This window comes from Neofelis nebulosa, chromosome 10 (assembly GCF_028018385.1).
Source record: "Neofelis nebulosa isolate mNeoNeb1 chromosome 10, mNeoNeb1.pri, whole genome shotgun sequence".
Lineage (NCBI taxonomy): Eukaryota > Metazoa > Chordata > Mammalia > Carnivora > Felidae > Neofelis > Neofelis nebulosa.
Genome location: NC_080791.1, coordinates 40,115,627 through 40,132,743, shown reverse-complemented (window position 1 = coordinate 40,132,743; position 17,117 = coordinate 40,115,627). Strand labels below are relative to the sequence as shown.

Genomic DNA, 17,117 nt, shown 5'->3' with positions numbered 1-17,117 from the left:
AGCGGACCCGGACGGCGGGAGCGCGGCGGCGGGTGGCGAGCGGCGGGCGGAGGGGCCCCTCGGGGCGGGCCCGGTGGGCGGTGACCCCGGCGTTCCCGCTCCAGGGGCTTCAGACCTCGCGGGAGAGCGCGGCGCAGCGCAGGTAACCCGCTCCGGCCTCCAGGACCCGGTGTCCACCCCGACCCTCGCCCTCGCCGCTCTGCCGGGCCGGCCCCAGGGGCACCGGGGACCCCTACTGGCCGGCTGCTTCGCTGGGGGCTGGGTGTGAACCGTGCTCGGTCTGGCGGGGGCGCGCGCTGGCGGGGAGAGTCTGGGCTGTCGGGAAGGTCTTGCAGAACCCAGAGCTGAACCTCCCTGAATAGGCAGGTGTAGATTCTAGCTGTGTGGTCTTGGGCAAGTCGCCTAGCTTGTCTGTGCCTCAGTTTCCCTGACGCTAAAGTGAGTGATTGGAAGAGCCTGCACAATCAGTTTATCTGTCCGTTCTGGTCCAGTTTTCCTTCCCCATCCCTGCCCCTGGCCCCTCTGCTCCACACACAATCCCAGAGCCTCTCTTCAATTCCTTTAATTTGGAAGTGACCTGAGCCCCGGGGTCTTCCTCGTCTTTCTACCATCTCAATGCTACTTAATTGACTTTAATTCAGTGATTCAGAGGAGTTGAAGTTCTTTTCAACACTTTGTCCAATTCTCCTCATATCTTATTTTTTAAATAAAACTTTGTTGCTGGGGGAATTTTTTTTTTTTTTTTTAATTTAGGCAAGTACTAACAGGTAAGCAGGTGCCCACAAAGCCATTGAGGAATTATAAGATTTATATTTTTAGGCAACTCTTAGCCTTTTTGTCCTAAATCTCCTGGTATATTCATTCTAACAAAACCCAGAAAGGGCCAAAGAAAGAATTTACTCGAAGGCAAACTTTTAGGAGACAAGAAAGGAAAATTTGAGAACATTTAGCTGTAACACCTCCCCAGTGGGTATTGTTTGACTCCTCTCCTCTTAAAGTGATAAGCACTTTGCACAGTCGCTGGGGCCAAGATGTTGCTCAGTAAATAGCTAATGAATGCTCCTTACGGTCAATGCCACATATTTCAACTCATCACTTAGGCAATGTCATAAATGCATGGGGGGATTTAAAAAGGGGGGGCAAATTTCCACATTTTGTAGAACCAAGAGCTACTACACTGCGAAAAGCTCACACTGCATGGTTTGCCAACAGCAGAGTCTTCTTGTTTTATAGGTTAATGAATGTAAGCATTTTAGAAAGCTAGGTCATTTTTTTCCCCCTAACAGATTAAAAACCAAGAAGCATAAACCAGAAGCAGCAGTTTCTTGACATGGAGAACCAAGCCAATAATACAATGGGGTAAGTGCTGAAAATTATCTGTTTGTTAAGTTGGTACTTAACTATGCCCCAAACTCCCTGATGGTACATGAATTTTGAAATTTGGTATTAATAGAAGGATGTACCAATTACTTTTGGTGAGGAGGATGGAGGGAAACTCAAGTGATTCTAATTAAGAACCTATGGTATGAATCTTTCCAATTTTGACTATGGATCTGGACTCGAAAATCACCGTTTCCCCACATTTAGTGAGTTTTTACAGTGTTTTGGGATGATGGGTGCCCACGCAGGCCTCTTGTGCTCTTGGGTTTCCACAGGGCAGTGGCTCCCACCCATACTGCCCCTATCTTGCTGCATTGAGTGTCCCAGGCTTCCCTCCACACTTGCCCTTAAGGCCGAACTCAACCCTTAGCCTCAAAACAGATCTGGCTCCTACAGACTCTTTTTTTTTTTTTTTTAACGTTTATTTATTATTGAGAGAGAGAGCATGAGCATGGGAAGGGCAGGCACAGAATCTGAAGCAAGCTCCAGGTTCTGAGCTGTCAGCACAGAGCCCGACGCGGGGCTCAAACTCACAAACTGTGAGATCATGACCTGAACCGAAGTCGGACGCTTAACTGACTGAGCCACCCAGGTGCCCCATGGCTCCTACAGACTCTTAAGTATAGAGAACAAACTGGTGGTTACCAGAGGGCACGTGGGTGGGGAGATGGCAAAATAGGTAAAGGGGATTAAGAGTCCACTAATCATTGTGAGCACTGAGTAATGTGTAGAATTGTTGAATCACCACATTGTACACCTGAAACTATTATATCACTGTAAAGTGTACTGGAATTAAAATCAAAAATTAATAACGTTTCGGGGCGCCTGGGTGGCTCAGTCGGTTAAGCGTCCGACTTCAGCTCAGGTCACGATCTCACGGTCCGTGAGTTCGAGCCCCGTGTCGGGCTCTGGGCTGATAGCTCAGAGCCTGGAGCCTGCTTCCGATTCTGTGTCTCCCTCTCTCTCTGCCCCTCCCCCGTTCATGCTCTGTCTCTCTCTGTCTCAAAAATAAATAAAGGTTAAAAAGAAATTTAAAAAAAATTTAATAACGTTTTAAAAAACCGGATTTGTCTCCTCAAACAACAGTAAGAACTGGATATTTCACCAAAGTCTCATGAAGCGATAAGGAATAGAATTTGTACAGCACTCACCATTGTAAATAATTAAATTCCCTTTCACAAATATCTGTCCCCACCCCTTCTGTGCCACCTGCACCACAAAGGTATCTCTTCCTATTGTTTCATTAGTCACCTGGCCACTGGCTGACTCCAGAGCTGGGGGACAGGGGAGGGGCCAGTGAAGGGGAGTGGTACTGGAGTGCCTAATCTGGACTGTGACTGACCTGCCCTAGTCATACCACCCAGGTGGCTCTTCTGAGCTGACCGTGACTTTGACATCAGGCTACAGGAGGGCTGCACAAGTCCAAGTAGTCACAGCTGTCAGTTTTGTAAATCCTACTCTATACTTCTTACAACAGCCCCGTTAGGCATTGTTCTCATTTTACATCTAAGAAAATTGAGTGTCTTAGAGTATGGGCTGAGGTCTTGCAATAAAGAGGCCCCAAAATGCCGTGGTTTAAATAAGGCTGAAGTTTACTTCTGTCTCATGAATAGGTTTAGGGCTAAGCAGACCAGGACTCGTAGGGAAGCTCTATTGTCCTCACTAGGTGATGTTTCATCTCTGGACTGAAAACGATGGCTTCAACTCCCACCACTGTGCTCCTGCCAGAGGGAAGGGGGAAGGGCAAGGGGAGAATTTGGTTCCTTTTTGGAATGTGCCCCTGAAAGAGCAGGCCTCACTTCTCGTCATTTCCCACTGGCCAGAGCTACAGCTAGCTAAAAGGAAGGTTGGGAAGTGTGATCTCTAACTGAGCAGCTCTACGGCCAGCTAAAGCTTAGGTGAGAAAAGGAAGAGGAGTGGATATTGGTGGACAGTTAGCAGCCGCGGCCATATTTCTGAGCTCAGAAAGGTAGAAAGAAAGAGAAATAAAGCAGCAGCTTGCCCCAGAATATGCAGCTGGTTAGTGGAGAAGGTAGGGTTTGAATTCAGATATGTCTGGTTCTAATCCCGGCATCCTTTGCTACATTGGAAATGGGGGCAGTGAGAGTATCTGTAGCAGAGCCAGGTTAGGATTCTGGATTGAGCAGGTGTTAGGTCCCTGATGTGATGATGGCACTGAGGGCCTAGGTGCAGATTGAAGGTCTCAGACCTAAGGTTGGGTGCCAGATCGGAGGCCGTGGAGACTCCTATTTCTCTTCATTCATTCTTTTGGGGGGAAAGTGTGGAATATTGAATGTGTGGCAAGCACAACACTGAGTCTTCTGGTTCATACAAAGATCATTAAGAAACAGACCTTAGGGGCGCCTGGGTGGCTCAGTCGGTTGAGCGCCGACTTCAGCTCAGGTCACGATCTCGCGGTCCGTGGGTTCGAGCCCCGCATCGGGCCCCTGTGCTGACAGCTCGGAGCCCGGGGCCTGTTTCAGATTCTGTGTCTCCCTCTCTCTGACCCTCCCCCATTCATGCTCTGTCTCTCTCTGTCTCAAAAATAAATAAACGTTAAAGAAAATAAAAAATAAAAAAAAAAAGAAACAGACCTTAAACAACTCAGAATTTAGTAGGGAGCTATAGCACTTGTACAATGTAATTGCAAGTGTATTAGAGTGTAGGCTAGTGTATAGACCAAATTCTCCCCTTGCCCCCCGCCCCAGAAGTGAATGAGAATTACTAGAAGTTTCCATGAGCAAGTACCCTACTGATCCCCACAGACATGGGACCAGACATTGTCCATGGCCTACAAAGCATGAAGAGTCAGGTTGATTTTGCTTCTGCCCCTCATGCTGTTGAGAAATATGTAAAAATCTGGATCATAAAGACAGTAAAACTTCATCAGGGGCATGTTACAGAGCTTATCAAACCATGTCACCTACATACGGTAATGTTTTGTGGTGCAACGTTCATTTAACAATACGTATCTAGAGTCTCCTATGAGCCATTGTTGTAAGCACCAGGAAAAGAGCAGTGAACAAAACAGAGACCACTCCTCCAAGAGTCAGTGGGAGTCATTAACATGTTTTCTATGGTGATGTGAAGAAAAATAAAGCTGGCTAAGGATAAGAAGATGAACGGGATGGTCAAACCAGCATTCCCTGCTAAGGTGACATTTGAGCAAAGATGATATTGGGCAAAGAGAGTTCCAGACAGCAGGAACAGAAAGCGTGAAGGCGTAAGGTGGGCGTTTTTACACAGGATATTTGTTAGGTGAATTATTCTCCAACAGCTGGGTTACAACACGGTTTGGTTTTCATTTTAAATCCATGATTTCCCCCCAGTTATAGGTGTTTGTATTTGTGCCATCATAATCAACCTAAACTCCTTCTAATCAAAACAGCCATGTTTGAGTTTGTCCTTTTTATTTGTTTTTAGAGTGTGTGCCCAGAACATAATTATAAATGAGCGAATGATCTGTTTGTATTGGCCTGCTTAAGAGAACCATGTCTACAGTTTGCTTTGTTTCAGCTTCCTTATTAATTTCTACTCTTATTAACTTGTCCTTCTTGGATTTATTTTACTTCTTTTGTTCTCTGGATTTTTTTAGTTAAAAAATGTGGTTCGCTTATTTTTATGATTTCTGAATTTTATGATTTCTTTAAGTAATAAAAGCCTTTCAAGCTCAAGTTTCTCCTGAGCACAGCTCTGCTGTGGGGCCATCGTATTAGTGTTTGCACTCTCATTTTCTAAATAAATTGCCTGCGATTTCCAGCTTTGATTTCTGTTTGACTAATTTGAGATATTGACGACATGAAAGTTGTGAGGGAGGGATTAATTATATTTTTATTACTATTCCTTTCTAATCTCCCTACCACCATGGTCACAGACTATGGCCTATGTGATATTTCAGTTTCATTAAGAGTGTTCTTATAGTCCCTTGCATGATCAGCTACTATAAATGTCCTTTGGACATTTGAAAACAAATGTATATTCTGTATTGGTTAAGTAAAAAGGTTTAAAAAGTTATACATAAGTCATCAGACCTCTAATAAGATCTAATAATATTTAAATTATGTTTTTCAAATCCATTTTTACCTTGCTTTTTGTTTATTTGATCTATCAAATTTTATGGAAGATCTTCACCACAATTGTGGTTTTGTCCAATTCTTATAGTTCAAACAGTTTTTGTTTTACATAGTTCAGTGTTCTGCTGCTTAATGTATTGAGGTTCATGGATGTTATATCTTGATATATTATATGATTTAGCTTTATAAAATATCTCACAAATATAAGTTAACGTGTTTTGTTGTTGTTTTAAATTCTACTTTGCCTGATATCGATATTGCCATCTCTGTTCTGTTTTTAATTTATTTTAGTCTGTAATATCCTTGTTCATCCCTTTGTAATAGAAGAAACTCAGTCTTTTCCTTTCTGTGTGGGAGAAACCCAGTTCTTGCCTACTATGTTTTTCTTCCCTGTGTGCCTCCTTTACCTTCACAGAGAACCCTTCACTTCTGATGCCCTTGTCACCAAATGCATGGAGGTTTTTCCTGCACCAAGCAATTGTCTGTGACACCAGCTGGGTGTCCTACAATTTAGCTCAATTCTGACACTATCTACCTGGAGATAGCATGCAATCACACAGGTTAAAGGCTCAGTACCACGTGACTGCTCCTCCTGCCACTTCAGATGCCAGTAACAAGCCCAGGTTGTCACCTGTGCTTCTGACCAACTGGCAGTAGATACTCCTATGGGGGGTTCCAACGACCTCCACCTTGGGCGCAATGCATTTGCTGGAGCAGCTCGCAGAACTCAAGGAAACACGTTTACCAGGATAAAGGATAAACACATTTATCAGAAGAACAGCCAAATGGAAGAGAGGCATAGGGCAAGCTACGTGGGAAGGGGTGCTGGGCTTCCATGCCCAGGTGTGTTGCCCTCCTAGCACTTCCTGTGTTACCAACCCAGATGATCTCTGGATCCCATACTTTTGGAATTTTTATGGTGGCTTCATCATGTAAGCATAATGGATCATTCCCTCCATTTGCAGCCCTTCTCCCTTCTCAAGATCATGGAAGGTGGGATGAAAATTCCAGGCTTCCAACCATGGCTTAGTCTTTCCAGTGACCAGCTCTCATTCTGGGAGCCCACACAAAATTTCCTCGTTAGAACAAAAGGTACTCCTATCACACAAGAAATTACAAAGGTTTCAGAATCCCTGTCTCAGAAACCAGGGTCAAAGATTAAATATCAGAACAAAACATGCTCCTAGCACTCTTATCACTTAGGAAATGAAAGGGTTTTAGGAGCTCTGTGCCAGAAATCAGAAATAGACACCGATATATATTTTCTATTATCTCATTTCCTTGTTTTCATTTTTTTTATATTGTGTCTCTTGTAAATAGCATACGGTTAGATTTAAAAAATACCTCAGTTGGAGAGCCTTCGCCATTAAAAAGAGGATTTTATGATCATTAATATGCTAACATTTGACCCATTTTGATTTCCCCAAATTTGCTACTCTGAGCTAGTTTTCTTTTTCCTCATTTTCTGTTAGAAGTTTTACATCCTATTTTATAAGTTTTCAATGAACACTTTCTACAAACATTGTAAATTTGGGTTTCTCTTTTGGCATCTTGAATTTTAACTGTATCTTTGACTTCCCCCATCCTTTTTTCTCTTTTAAGACTTAACCTTTAGTAGCACCTGTGCTTCCCCATTCCTTTATCTCACCTCCAAAAAGTTATCTGGATTTCTAGTTCCTGGTCGCTATTAATTTATATATAAATTATTACATATAGGATAATGTTAATTATTATTTTATTCCACTTTTATTTTAGAATCCTTTATTAATGGCTGTAAGTTTGCATTGCTTATTACTGTTGTTTGTATGCAAAATCTTCCCTGTTCTTAATTTTTAAAACTATTTTTAATGTTTATTTTTGAGAGAAAGAGAGAGAGTGCAAGCGGGGAAGGGGCAGAGACAGAGGGAGACACAGAATCTGAAGCAGGCTCCAGGCTCTGAGCTGTCAGCATAGAGCCTGGCACAGATGCTTAACCATCTGAGCCATCCAGGCACCCATCCCTGTTCTTAATTTTTAAAAAATTTTGAATTCATTTTAATTTGACTGAAGTACTTCCTTAGGTAATCTTTTCATAAAAATGAACATGGGTGATATACTTCTTAACCTGTTACATGTTCAGATGTCTTACTCATACTCTTATACAGGAACTGTGTAACATTGCTCTTTGGAAGCACTGAGTATTGCAGAGGGAAAATCCAATGCCAGTCTTTCAGGTCTGTCCTTTCTTCCTTTCCCCCCCCCCCCCCATGTTGTGTGTGTCTGAAAGTCTATAGAATTCCTTTTTTTATATAGTATTTTTTTAAGTTTTTTTTAAATTTATTTTGAGAGAGAGATAGAGAGTAAGTGGGGGAGAGGTAGAGAGAGACACACTCCCAAACAGGCTCCACACTGTCAGTGCAGAGCCTGATGCAGGGCTCAAACTCACTAACCCTGACATCATGACCTGAGCAGAAATCAAGAGTCAGACACTTAACCAACTGAGCCACCCACGTGCCCCTATAGGATTTCTTTTTATCCTTGGAATTTACAAATTTACTGGATTAACTTTCTAGGTATGGAATCTTCTGCAATAACCCTTCACTGTACTTGGTGAACATTTTTACACTAAAGATTCAAATCTTTTCAACTCAGTGACATTTTCTTCTATTTCTTTGATTAGTAGTTCTCCACTCTCTTGTTTCATTCTCATCTCCTAGAAGGATTATATCTTTCTTTGCTCTCATAATTTCCAATGTTGTCCATTGTGCTCTATGTCCTGGAGGAATTTCTTGAGTTTTCTCTTTTCTTTCAGCACCGATTACATTATTTTTATTGCCTCTATTGAGATCTTTGGTACTGGCAATCATGTTTTATTTCCAAGAACTTCTTTTTTGTATGCCTCTTTCACTGTTCCTTTTACAGTTTTATCAATGCAGTTTACCCTTGACTTTTATTAAAAATATGAATAAGTGGTGTCTGACATGATCTCTTATATCAACTCCTTTATAATCAGTCATTCTGAGGGTGTGGCTCTGGTATAGTTCTCCACATCCTTCAATTCATGCCTCACCCCAGGCCCTAATAACTGCTCCACAGCCCCTCCTTTCTCCTGGCCCCTGCTCCTCTAAAAGAGAAACTAATTCAGTTTTTTTACAAAATCTGGACACCAACTACAGTGCAGCTGCAACTCCCTGAGGGCTCAGCACAGCCGCCAGCCAAGGTGTTCTACAGTCTAGTAGAACTGAAGACTACTAAAACTTATGCTTAGTAACCTTTGACGGGCATTTCTAAGTAGGAATTACACAAATGCACTGAGCAGTCCTAAGGTCAACATAATACATATATAGAGTCCCTAAATGTATGAATTCTGCAACGTTGCTTTTACAAATGTTTCTTTCCTTGTATAAGTGGATTCACATATAATTGATTACTTCTTTAAAATATCTTTTCTAGGGGCACCTGGGCGGCTCAGTTGGTTAAGTGTCTGACTCTTAACTTTGGCTCAGGTCATGCATAGTCTCTTCCTTCATGAAATCAAGGACCCTCATGGGGCTCTGCACTGACAGCCCTGGAGCCTGCTTAGGATTCTCTGTCTCCCTCTTGCTCTCTGCCCCTCCTCCACTCTCACTCTCACTCTCAAAATAAGTATACACCATAATTTCGGTTGGATCAATATTCTGTTTGCCTAGTTATGTCTTTGTAAATGCTCTTCGCCTTTGAGCCATAGCATACTGGGATGATGCTTCCTTCCCTGCATAACATTTTGTTTTCTTCCGGAGTTAATAACTCTAGCGTCTTAACTATTACTTTTTGAAGTTTTCTTCTTCTCTGCCAAATTTTCTTCAAAAAATCACTTTCTGTTTGTATTTGACCAAGTTGGTTGAAGTGCTTTTCTCAAACGACCCTGATCCCTGACTGCTCGCTCCTGTGTAAGATGGCGGAGTGGAAGCTGACCAGAAGCTCCGCTGGACGTGGGCGGGGCTTGTTGACTGGGCTTCTCTACTTGTCATCGGGCTTGTCTCTTTCAGTGCCTGTCTCAGGCTGATCAGATTCTAGAGAACACTCTTTTAAATTCTCCTACTTAGAGGGTGTAAGTTGGGCCACCAGCATTTACCCTCTACCTAGCTGGGTTGCTTCCTGGCTTTTTCTCTACTGCTAGCTCCCATTATTTTTGTGCTCGTAGCTTAAAAATATGCCTTTGCTTTATTTTAGTAGAATTTGGGAAGGGAGCAAAATGTTCATCCGTCTTCAACCGAAAGCCTCATTTTTCTCCACTAAATCATTTGCTTTTTATTCTGTGACTTATATCTTAGCCATTCATCTCGTTCATGGAATCTTATCAAATCCTTCCTAAAAATCTGCTGCATGATCTGCCGATTTTTTAAATCTGCCATGAAAGTCGTATTTTCAAAGAACCAAGACAGATGGATATTAAAGTATAGCTTCTCACGTCTAATTCAGAAAAATTCTTTAAAGCAGTACTCTATGTGTGCATCTTTTTTAACCTTTAAAGTGTTCTTTCCCTCTGAGATATATTAATTCCTAAACACAACCGTACTTCCCAGTTTCTTAGTTTAATACAGTTTTAATTATAATTTGTAAAAAAAAATTCTATAAGTCAATATTTTGGTAGTTTAATAAATTGTGGTAAAGTAGTCTTTTTGCGCATTGAAAATTCTTTTTAATTTGATTGATTCTCTTGCCTTCTGAATGGCCCAGACTCTACCCCCATTATTCTCCCTCCACCCTTTATCCCCAGCCACACATAATCTTTTCCAGAGTAATCAAATTTGACAATTTCTAGTTTCTAGTTTATCTGCAGGAGAAGCAAAGTGAAGTAGACCTGGGGTAAATCCCAATATTATTTCATATTAACACACAGAACCATGGCATAATTCATAATAAGCTACATATGCATTAGTTTGGATTCTGTAAGCCAATCTCTAGGACAATTAAAATTCCCTCTTGCTAAAAGGTCTATCTGGGGAAAGACTGCAGTGTTAGTATGTGTGAGGATAGTCATTTAATCCCTTTTCTATTTAAAACTAGAATAGAATAGTCATTATACAAAAAGTTTCAAGAAAAAATTTATCTGTAATACAGGTAATACAATAGTCATTAAAACTAGAATGAATAGTCATTATACAAAAAGTTTCAAGGAAAAATTTATCTGTAATACATGTGTTTAGAAGATCCTCCACTCTTTTTAGAATGTAAAAATATGAGATTTAAAGTTTGTATATACCTCGAATTCTGATGAAACATTGATAGGGCGTTGGAAGCTATCACATTGCACATTTTATTTCTCTGAATGTCTTTGATGAGTATGATGGAGGCCTTTAAAAGTACTTCTAAGCATGCTATTTAGGAATAGTGGGGTTTATACCTCCTCTACATATCAACATTAAGCTTATTGCGGATGAGGGAGAAGAATGGACCGAATATGAGCCACCATCTCAAATGTGCAGTAAAAGTAGGCATTGTAACACTGCTAAGTCAGCACACGCTAAGGATGACGGTAAATAGCATTTTTTGGACAACAAGAAAAGTGCTTGAGAAGAGCTATTTTTTTTAAAATTTTTTTTAATGTTTATTTATTTTTGAGACAGAGAGAGACAGAGTATGAATGGGGGAGGGTCAGAGAGAGAGGGAGACACAGAATCGGAAGCAGGCTCCAGGCTCTGAGCTGTCAGCACAGAGCCGGACGCGGGGCTCAAACTCACGGACCGTGAGATCGTGACCCGAGCCAAAGTCGGACGCTCAACCGACTGAGCCACCCAGGTGCCCCGAGAAGAGCTATTTTTAGCTATAATTTACTAACTAATTTTGAACAAGGGCAACTGTGAAATCCTGATCTAGGAGTCATAAAGTAGAAGCCTTTCACTTTACTGTTTTAGGAGGAACAATCGAGTGAAGAGCAGGCAGACATCTCAGACATGTCTATGGAAGTGGATTCTGGGACTTCTGGGAGCTCTCCCATTCCATACTATTTAAGTTTCTGGTGTGGTGCGGTATTTGACGTGCGGAATAAGAATAGGTCCGTGAGCCACCACAGAAAAGTTAAATTATACTGGTATCACCAAATATATAGCAATATAAGTAAGACAAATAATACATTACCACATTTTAGAATGTGTTTCATTACAATATTTTGGAAAAGTTAAGACCCAGTATGATTGCTCATATTCCTCGTCAACCTTTTGAAAACGCATTTCCTTAGACTATTCCGTAGTCTCCTCTTTCTCTTCTGTCTATGCTTCCCTTCCTCATTCCCTCCCCTTCTTCCATGATGACTTCCATATTTATTTTTTAAGCCTGCCCTTCTCTCTCTCAAGCTGAAGATCCATTTCTATTCTGCTATCTATGTCCCAAAATGAACTCACTTTTTTTTTTCATTGTTTATTTACTATTGAGAGAAAGAGAGAGAGAGACAGAGTACAAGTAGGGGAGGGAAAGAGAGAGGGAGACACAGAATCTAAAGCAGGCTCCAGGCTCTGAGCTGTCAGCACAGAGCCCGATGCGGGGCTCGAACCCACAAGCTGTGAGATCATGACCTGAGCCGAAGTCAGACACTTAACCAACCAAGCCACCCAGGTGCCCGAACTCACTTTTTTTTTGTAGACTTGTTTATCCATTTTTATTTTCCAGTTTGATGATGAGTAGGCTGACGCTGCATCCCAGTTTGCCCAGAATAATCACTGCTTTATACCTATTGTCCTGGCATAATTATCATTAGTACCCCCTTCACTTTCAGAATTGTCCTAGTTTGCATAATTGATCATATGGTCACCATGTAGCAGGATTCTCACACAGAGAGTCATGACACCGAGGCTTTTCTTTCCAGGAAGCAACTTTATTCCTGCTGGCACCCCTCCATTGGGTTCGTACCCAAAGAACTGAGCCCTGAATGCCACATGACTTCGTTTTTTATATACTTTTTACTTCTTTGTCTCCCATATATGGTAACACACAAACATGCAGTCTGATTAAGTGGTCCCATGTTACAAGGTCATAGGGATGTTGTCACGTATGTGTATAGCCAGGTTGCCTTGAGTTTTTTTTTTTTTCTTTCCTTAGGGTGGGGACCCTACCACAATCACAGCCATCTGATAAAGGTCTGCTCTTGTAAGAACCAGCATGTAAGCCTATATGTGAAAGGACTTTGGAGTAACATACATGTCCATGGAGACTGGGTGAATTGTATCTGATGGACATGTATGTTACTCCAGCTCTGTTTACTCTGCATGCCTCTCCACATTCCCTTCCCCTGTCCCCTCCAACACACCGGCCCCTACTACCTCCATTTATATCATCAGCTTTCTATTTTGCTTTCTTCATCTTTAAATTTGACATCCTGATATTTTGACTCTTGGCTCCTCAGACTGTTTTGTCACCCTGCAAGTCTCAGTGTGCCCCCTTCCTACTGGCTTAAGACTTCTGTCGTCTGGGCACCTAGGTGGCTCAGTCGGGTAAGCATCTGACCTCAGCTCAGGTCATGATTTCACAGTTCCCCGGCATCGGGGCTCTCCACTCTCAGTGCAGAGCCTGCTTCGAATCCTCTGTCTCCCTCTCTCTGCCCCTCCCCCACTCTCTCCTTTTCTGTCTCTCTCTCAGAAATAAATGAACATTAAAAACAACAACAACAAAAAGACTTCTGTTCTGACCCTAGAATCCTTCTCTCGTGAATTGCTCCCAAGGATAAACCCGACAGTAAGGGTCAGGGTTTGTATGTCTCAAGTAGTGTATCAGTTACAATCCACCCAGTCTCCAAAGCTAGAAGACTTGGAGTACTTTTTTCTTTTTTAGTGCCTCATTCAACTTTTCTAAAATAGGAATAATAAGTCCTACTTTATGGGAAGTTGTAAGGATCCGTGAGAGCAAGAACAGGAAAGCAATTAGCATAGCATCAGTCAGCATTTGACTAAAGGAAGAAATGAAAATATAAATAATGTTAGTGCTCAGCTCTGTGAAGAAGGCTAAACTAAGCCTTTTGTATTTTATTTTAAAGCTCTCTAGATTTAGGAGCAAATATTGATGCTGCTGAGACAGCTCAACTGCTCTTAATTATCTCTGAAAAACTGAAGAAAGGAAGACATCCTGGAAGATGAGACAATTGAATTTCAAAAGAGAATATTAAATTTGACAGAAAGCTGGGTTTAGCGTAAGCCTGAGTGTGACTGGATCTTCGGTAGTACTCTGGAAGGAGTCGTGGGTGGCCTGCGAGCATCCGGAAGAAGCGGGGGTCACCAGGACTCTGCACGGACACGCCCTGACCGCTGCAGACTAGGTCAGCCTTGGCTCACAGGGCTCACATGCTGGTGCGTCTGCAAGCATATTGATAGAATTTTATTTGGACTTTGCCATGATATTTTACAGGGCTTTTCATGACATTTTTATGGGGAGAGGGAGAAAAAATCGTAAGGTTAATTAAGTGGGTTAGAAACTGATTATAAGAAAAGAAATAATCAATGGATCCCTGTCACCCTGAAGGACTTCAGAATGTAGTAGTAGAATATAGTAGAATGCCATAGAGCTCTGTCCTCCATCCTGTCTTTCATGATATTTTACAGTCACTTGTATGAAAAAAACATTTATATGTAAAACAAGTAATGCTTCTCAAATCCGCAGCTGACACAAAACAGGGAGGTAAAGTGAATATATTTTCTGTCAGAAACAGGATCCCGTAAGCTCTTTTACGAAGGCTTCTGTGGTAACCCATCCTGTCCAAATCTGTATTCAGTACCCTTCCTTTCTAGTCCCAGAAGAGCTCCATGTATTCATCAGTCTCTTATTGTGTCTGTCTTGTAAGTATCTCTGCACAGGCAGTTGGTCTCGTGTCTCTGTCTTCCCAGTTCCTCGCACAGTGGGCAGCAGTCGCTGAATGAATGTTTGCTTCATTAAAGAACCAGGGCTAGGGGTGCCTGGGTGGCTTAGTGAGTTGAGCGATTCTTGATTTCAGCTCAGGTCATGATCCCAGCCAGGGTTGTGGGATCGAGCCCCGTGCCAGTCTCTGCACTGAGCATGTACCCTGCTTAAGATTTTCTCTCTCCCTCAGCCCCTCTCCTCTGCTCGCATGCATGTGCGCTCTCTCTCTACCCCCCTCTCTCTCTTTCAGTTAAAAAAAAAAAAAAAAAAGGACCAGTGATAGCAATCTACATTGAGAGGCTGAAACTCTCACACTGAAATTTAATAAGGATACATATAAAGCCCTGCTCTTGGAGCACCCCCCAAAAATGAAACAAGCACAAGATAGTGGCTTTATTTTTAGCATGCATGAAAAAAAGATGTTTGGACAAAAACAAAAACAAACAAGCTCACCTTGACATGGTATAATATCACTGCTTTGCCCTTCCCCCTCCCAGATTCAAAGCTAAGGTGATCCTCATCTGCTTGAATAAAAGTATAGATAGCACCTAAAACAAAGGATGTGAGAGTCCCCCTCTAAACTTATTAGACCATACCTGGGGGATTAAGTTAATGTTCTGAATGGTATATTTCAAGGAGGAAGTCAACACAGGAACTTGTTCAGTGGAGAGCCATCAGGATTGTGAAGGAGAGCCACCAAATTATGAAAATCTTACCATAGTCATTCACTTTTTCATTCGTTCAACAAATGTATGTTAAGTGTCTAGTATTTGCTAGGCAGTACACTAGGTAGTGAGTGGTGGAAAAAAAAAGAAATCTCTATGAGAAATTGAAGGAAATAAAGATACTTGTGGAAATAAACAAAGACACCCAAATGAGAACAAATGAAGCCTACTTATTGAAAGCTTGATCTAGCAAAGGCGTCAGCAGCCATCACTTGCATCTGGCAGAGTCTCGAAGGCGAGGTGGAAGCTTCACAGTGAACAAAGGGAAGGCTTCAGGTATGCTGTCTTGGATGGGGGCTGTTGGCACAGGGAAACTGGAGGCAGGATTAGTAGAAGCGGGGCATCCTATGTGATTGGTTTGAGGAGCAGGTTTGGTTTTCTCTAATTGGTCCTGAGTTGGAAGTTGGGGAAAAAATTAAGGCAGCTCTCAGTCATTGACCACATCCTGACAATTCTAGGAGTACTGCTGTAGAGGTTGTGGGTGAGAGTCTGTTAGCATAGGTTCCAGCCATTCTCTGTCTGAATGTTCAGTATCTACTCTTGAACGCTGAGAAAACTTGGCAGAAGCCAGAGGTACACTGATAGCTGTATTTGACATATTGATAACTGTATTAAGTACTCTTAGTCTACTGTGTTGAAAAGGCATTTGTTGTGCATGGTCCCGGTGGATCAAATTAGAATAAGTGGATGAAAAAGCTCTTCAGTATAAGAAAGAACTTTAAGAAACTCATCGCTGTCTAGATGCAGTCTCAGACAGTGGTTTCCTGGTAAAGGAAGCATTCAGACCTAGGCTGGATGACCTGTTGGCAGTGATACTGTGAAACAGATCACAAACCCTGGTGTGCGCCAGAATCACTTGATATCTTTGTTAGTGATGCAGAATCTTGGGCTCTGTTCTAAACCTCCTGAATCTGACCAGTAGGGCATCATAGATGATGCTATTAAGACTGTGAAAGGTATACAAACACTGGTTGGACAAGATGACTTGTAAAACTCCCTTCACCTTGAGTCTAATATCCTCATTTTTGCACAGCATAGTCATAATCAGGAAAGAAACCATTCACTCATTTATTTAATAACACTGATGTCACTACTTTCGGCCTGTATTTCAATTCCGTCAACGTGGTGCAGTCCTACCTGTCAAGGAGATAGTGAAGAGAAGAGCTAACTTGTTCATTTTTCAAAAATTTATTGAGTATCTGCTATATGCTGGAGTGCTGTGCTGAGCTCCAGGAAGATGGTGATGAGAAGGGCTGATAGAGTCCTTTTGCGTTCAGAGCTCACGATAGCAGAAAAAAACAATGTGTTTACCATAAAGGGTGATACATGTTGTTATGAAAAGAAAACGGTGTGAAAACTATTCTTTTCGTTCTGTTGTTTTTCCCCCACATCATAACTCCAATTAAAATTCCATCAACTTATTTATAGAGGAATTAGTACTTCCTTTCCTCAGGTTTGTTTTAGGTTTTAAGTAAAAATGGGAAAGGCTTTGGTCTTTCGTCCAGGAATGCCAGAAGACTGTAGAATTGCACTTTGTACTTAAAAGCTCTCTGATGACAGAACTGGTGAGTCTGCTGTTGAATAAACCAATCACAGGAATATCCCATGTTCAGGCTGACTGGGCATTTTAGAAAGTGACTCTGGAAATTCTGAGTTCTTTGGGTTCTAATACCTGTTTCTGACCCTAATGCAATGGAACTAATTTATGCTGTATGTTTCAAGCAAGTTCTTATTCAGTGCATCATGTCTTTTGCTGTGTGGTGCACAGAAGGGAGCTTACGAGGGGAGACAGCTGCCTAGGATCTAGATCTGGCTCCTCTACTAATTGATGTGTGACCTTGACCTCTCTGGGCCTGAGGTTTTTCAAAATGCTAAATGATCCTTAATCACCTCTAAAATTCTGACCTGGTGAAACCGAATGGAGAAAATATTATTCTTCACCTGCTTTCCCTCCTGCCTTCCTCACGCCTACACAAATGTAGTAGAGGCCCTATCACCACCATTGAATGGATCCTGAAATAACTTGCTTTCTAATCTGGACATCTGTGTGTTCCTTAGGCTGAAACCTGAGGCTTGTCCAGTCTGAATAACTGGA

At 41.9% G+C, this 17,117-nt stretch overlaps 1 protein-coding gene across 6 annotated transcripts in view; it reads left to right on the top strand.

Annotated features, from left to right (window-relative positions):
• DEUP1 (deuterosome assembly protein 1) overlaps positions 1-17,117 on the top strand; it is an 82,486-nt gene that overhangs the window by 686 nt on the left and 64,683 nt on the right. For 5 of the 6 annotated variants that reach the window (XM_058687496.1, XM_058687497.1, XM_058687495.1 and 2 more), the window contains exon 2: positions 1,287-1,359. In XM_058687496.1, coding sequence (XP_058543479.1) covers positions 1,331-1,359 — 29 coding nt within the window. In that variant the 5' untranslated portion in view covers positions 1,287-1,330. Of the gene's footprint in view, positions 1-43; positions 143-1,286; positions 1,360-17,117 lie in introns of those variants that run through there. The other variant, XM_058687493.1, reaches the window with a different exon arrangement.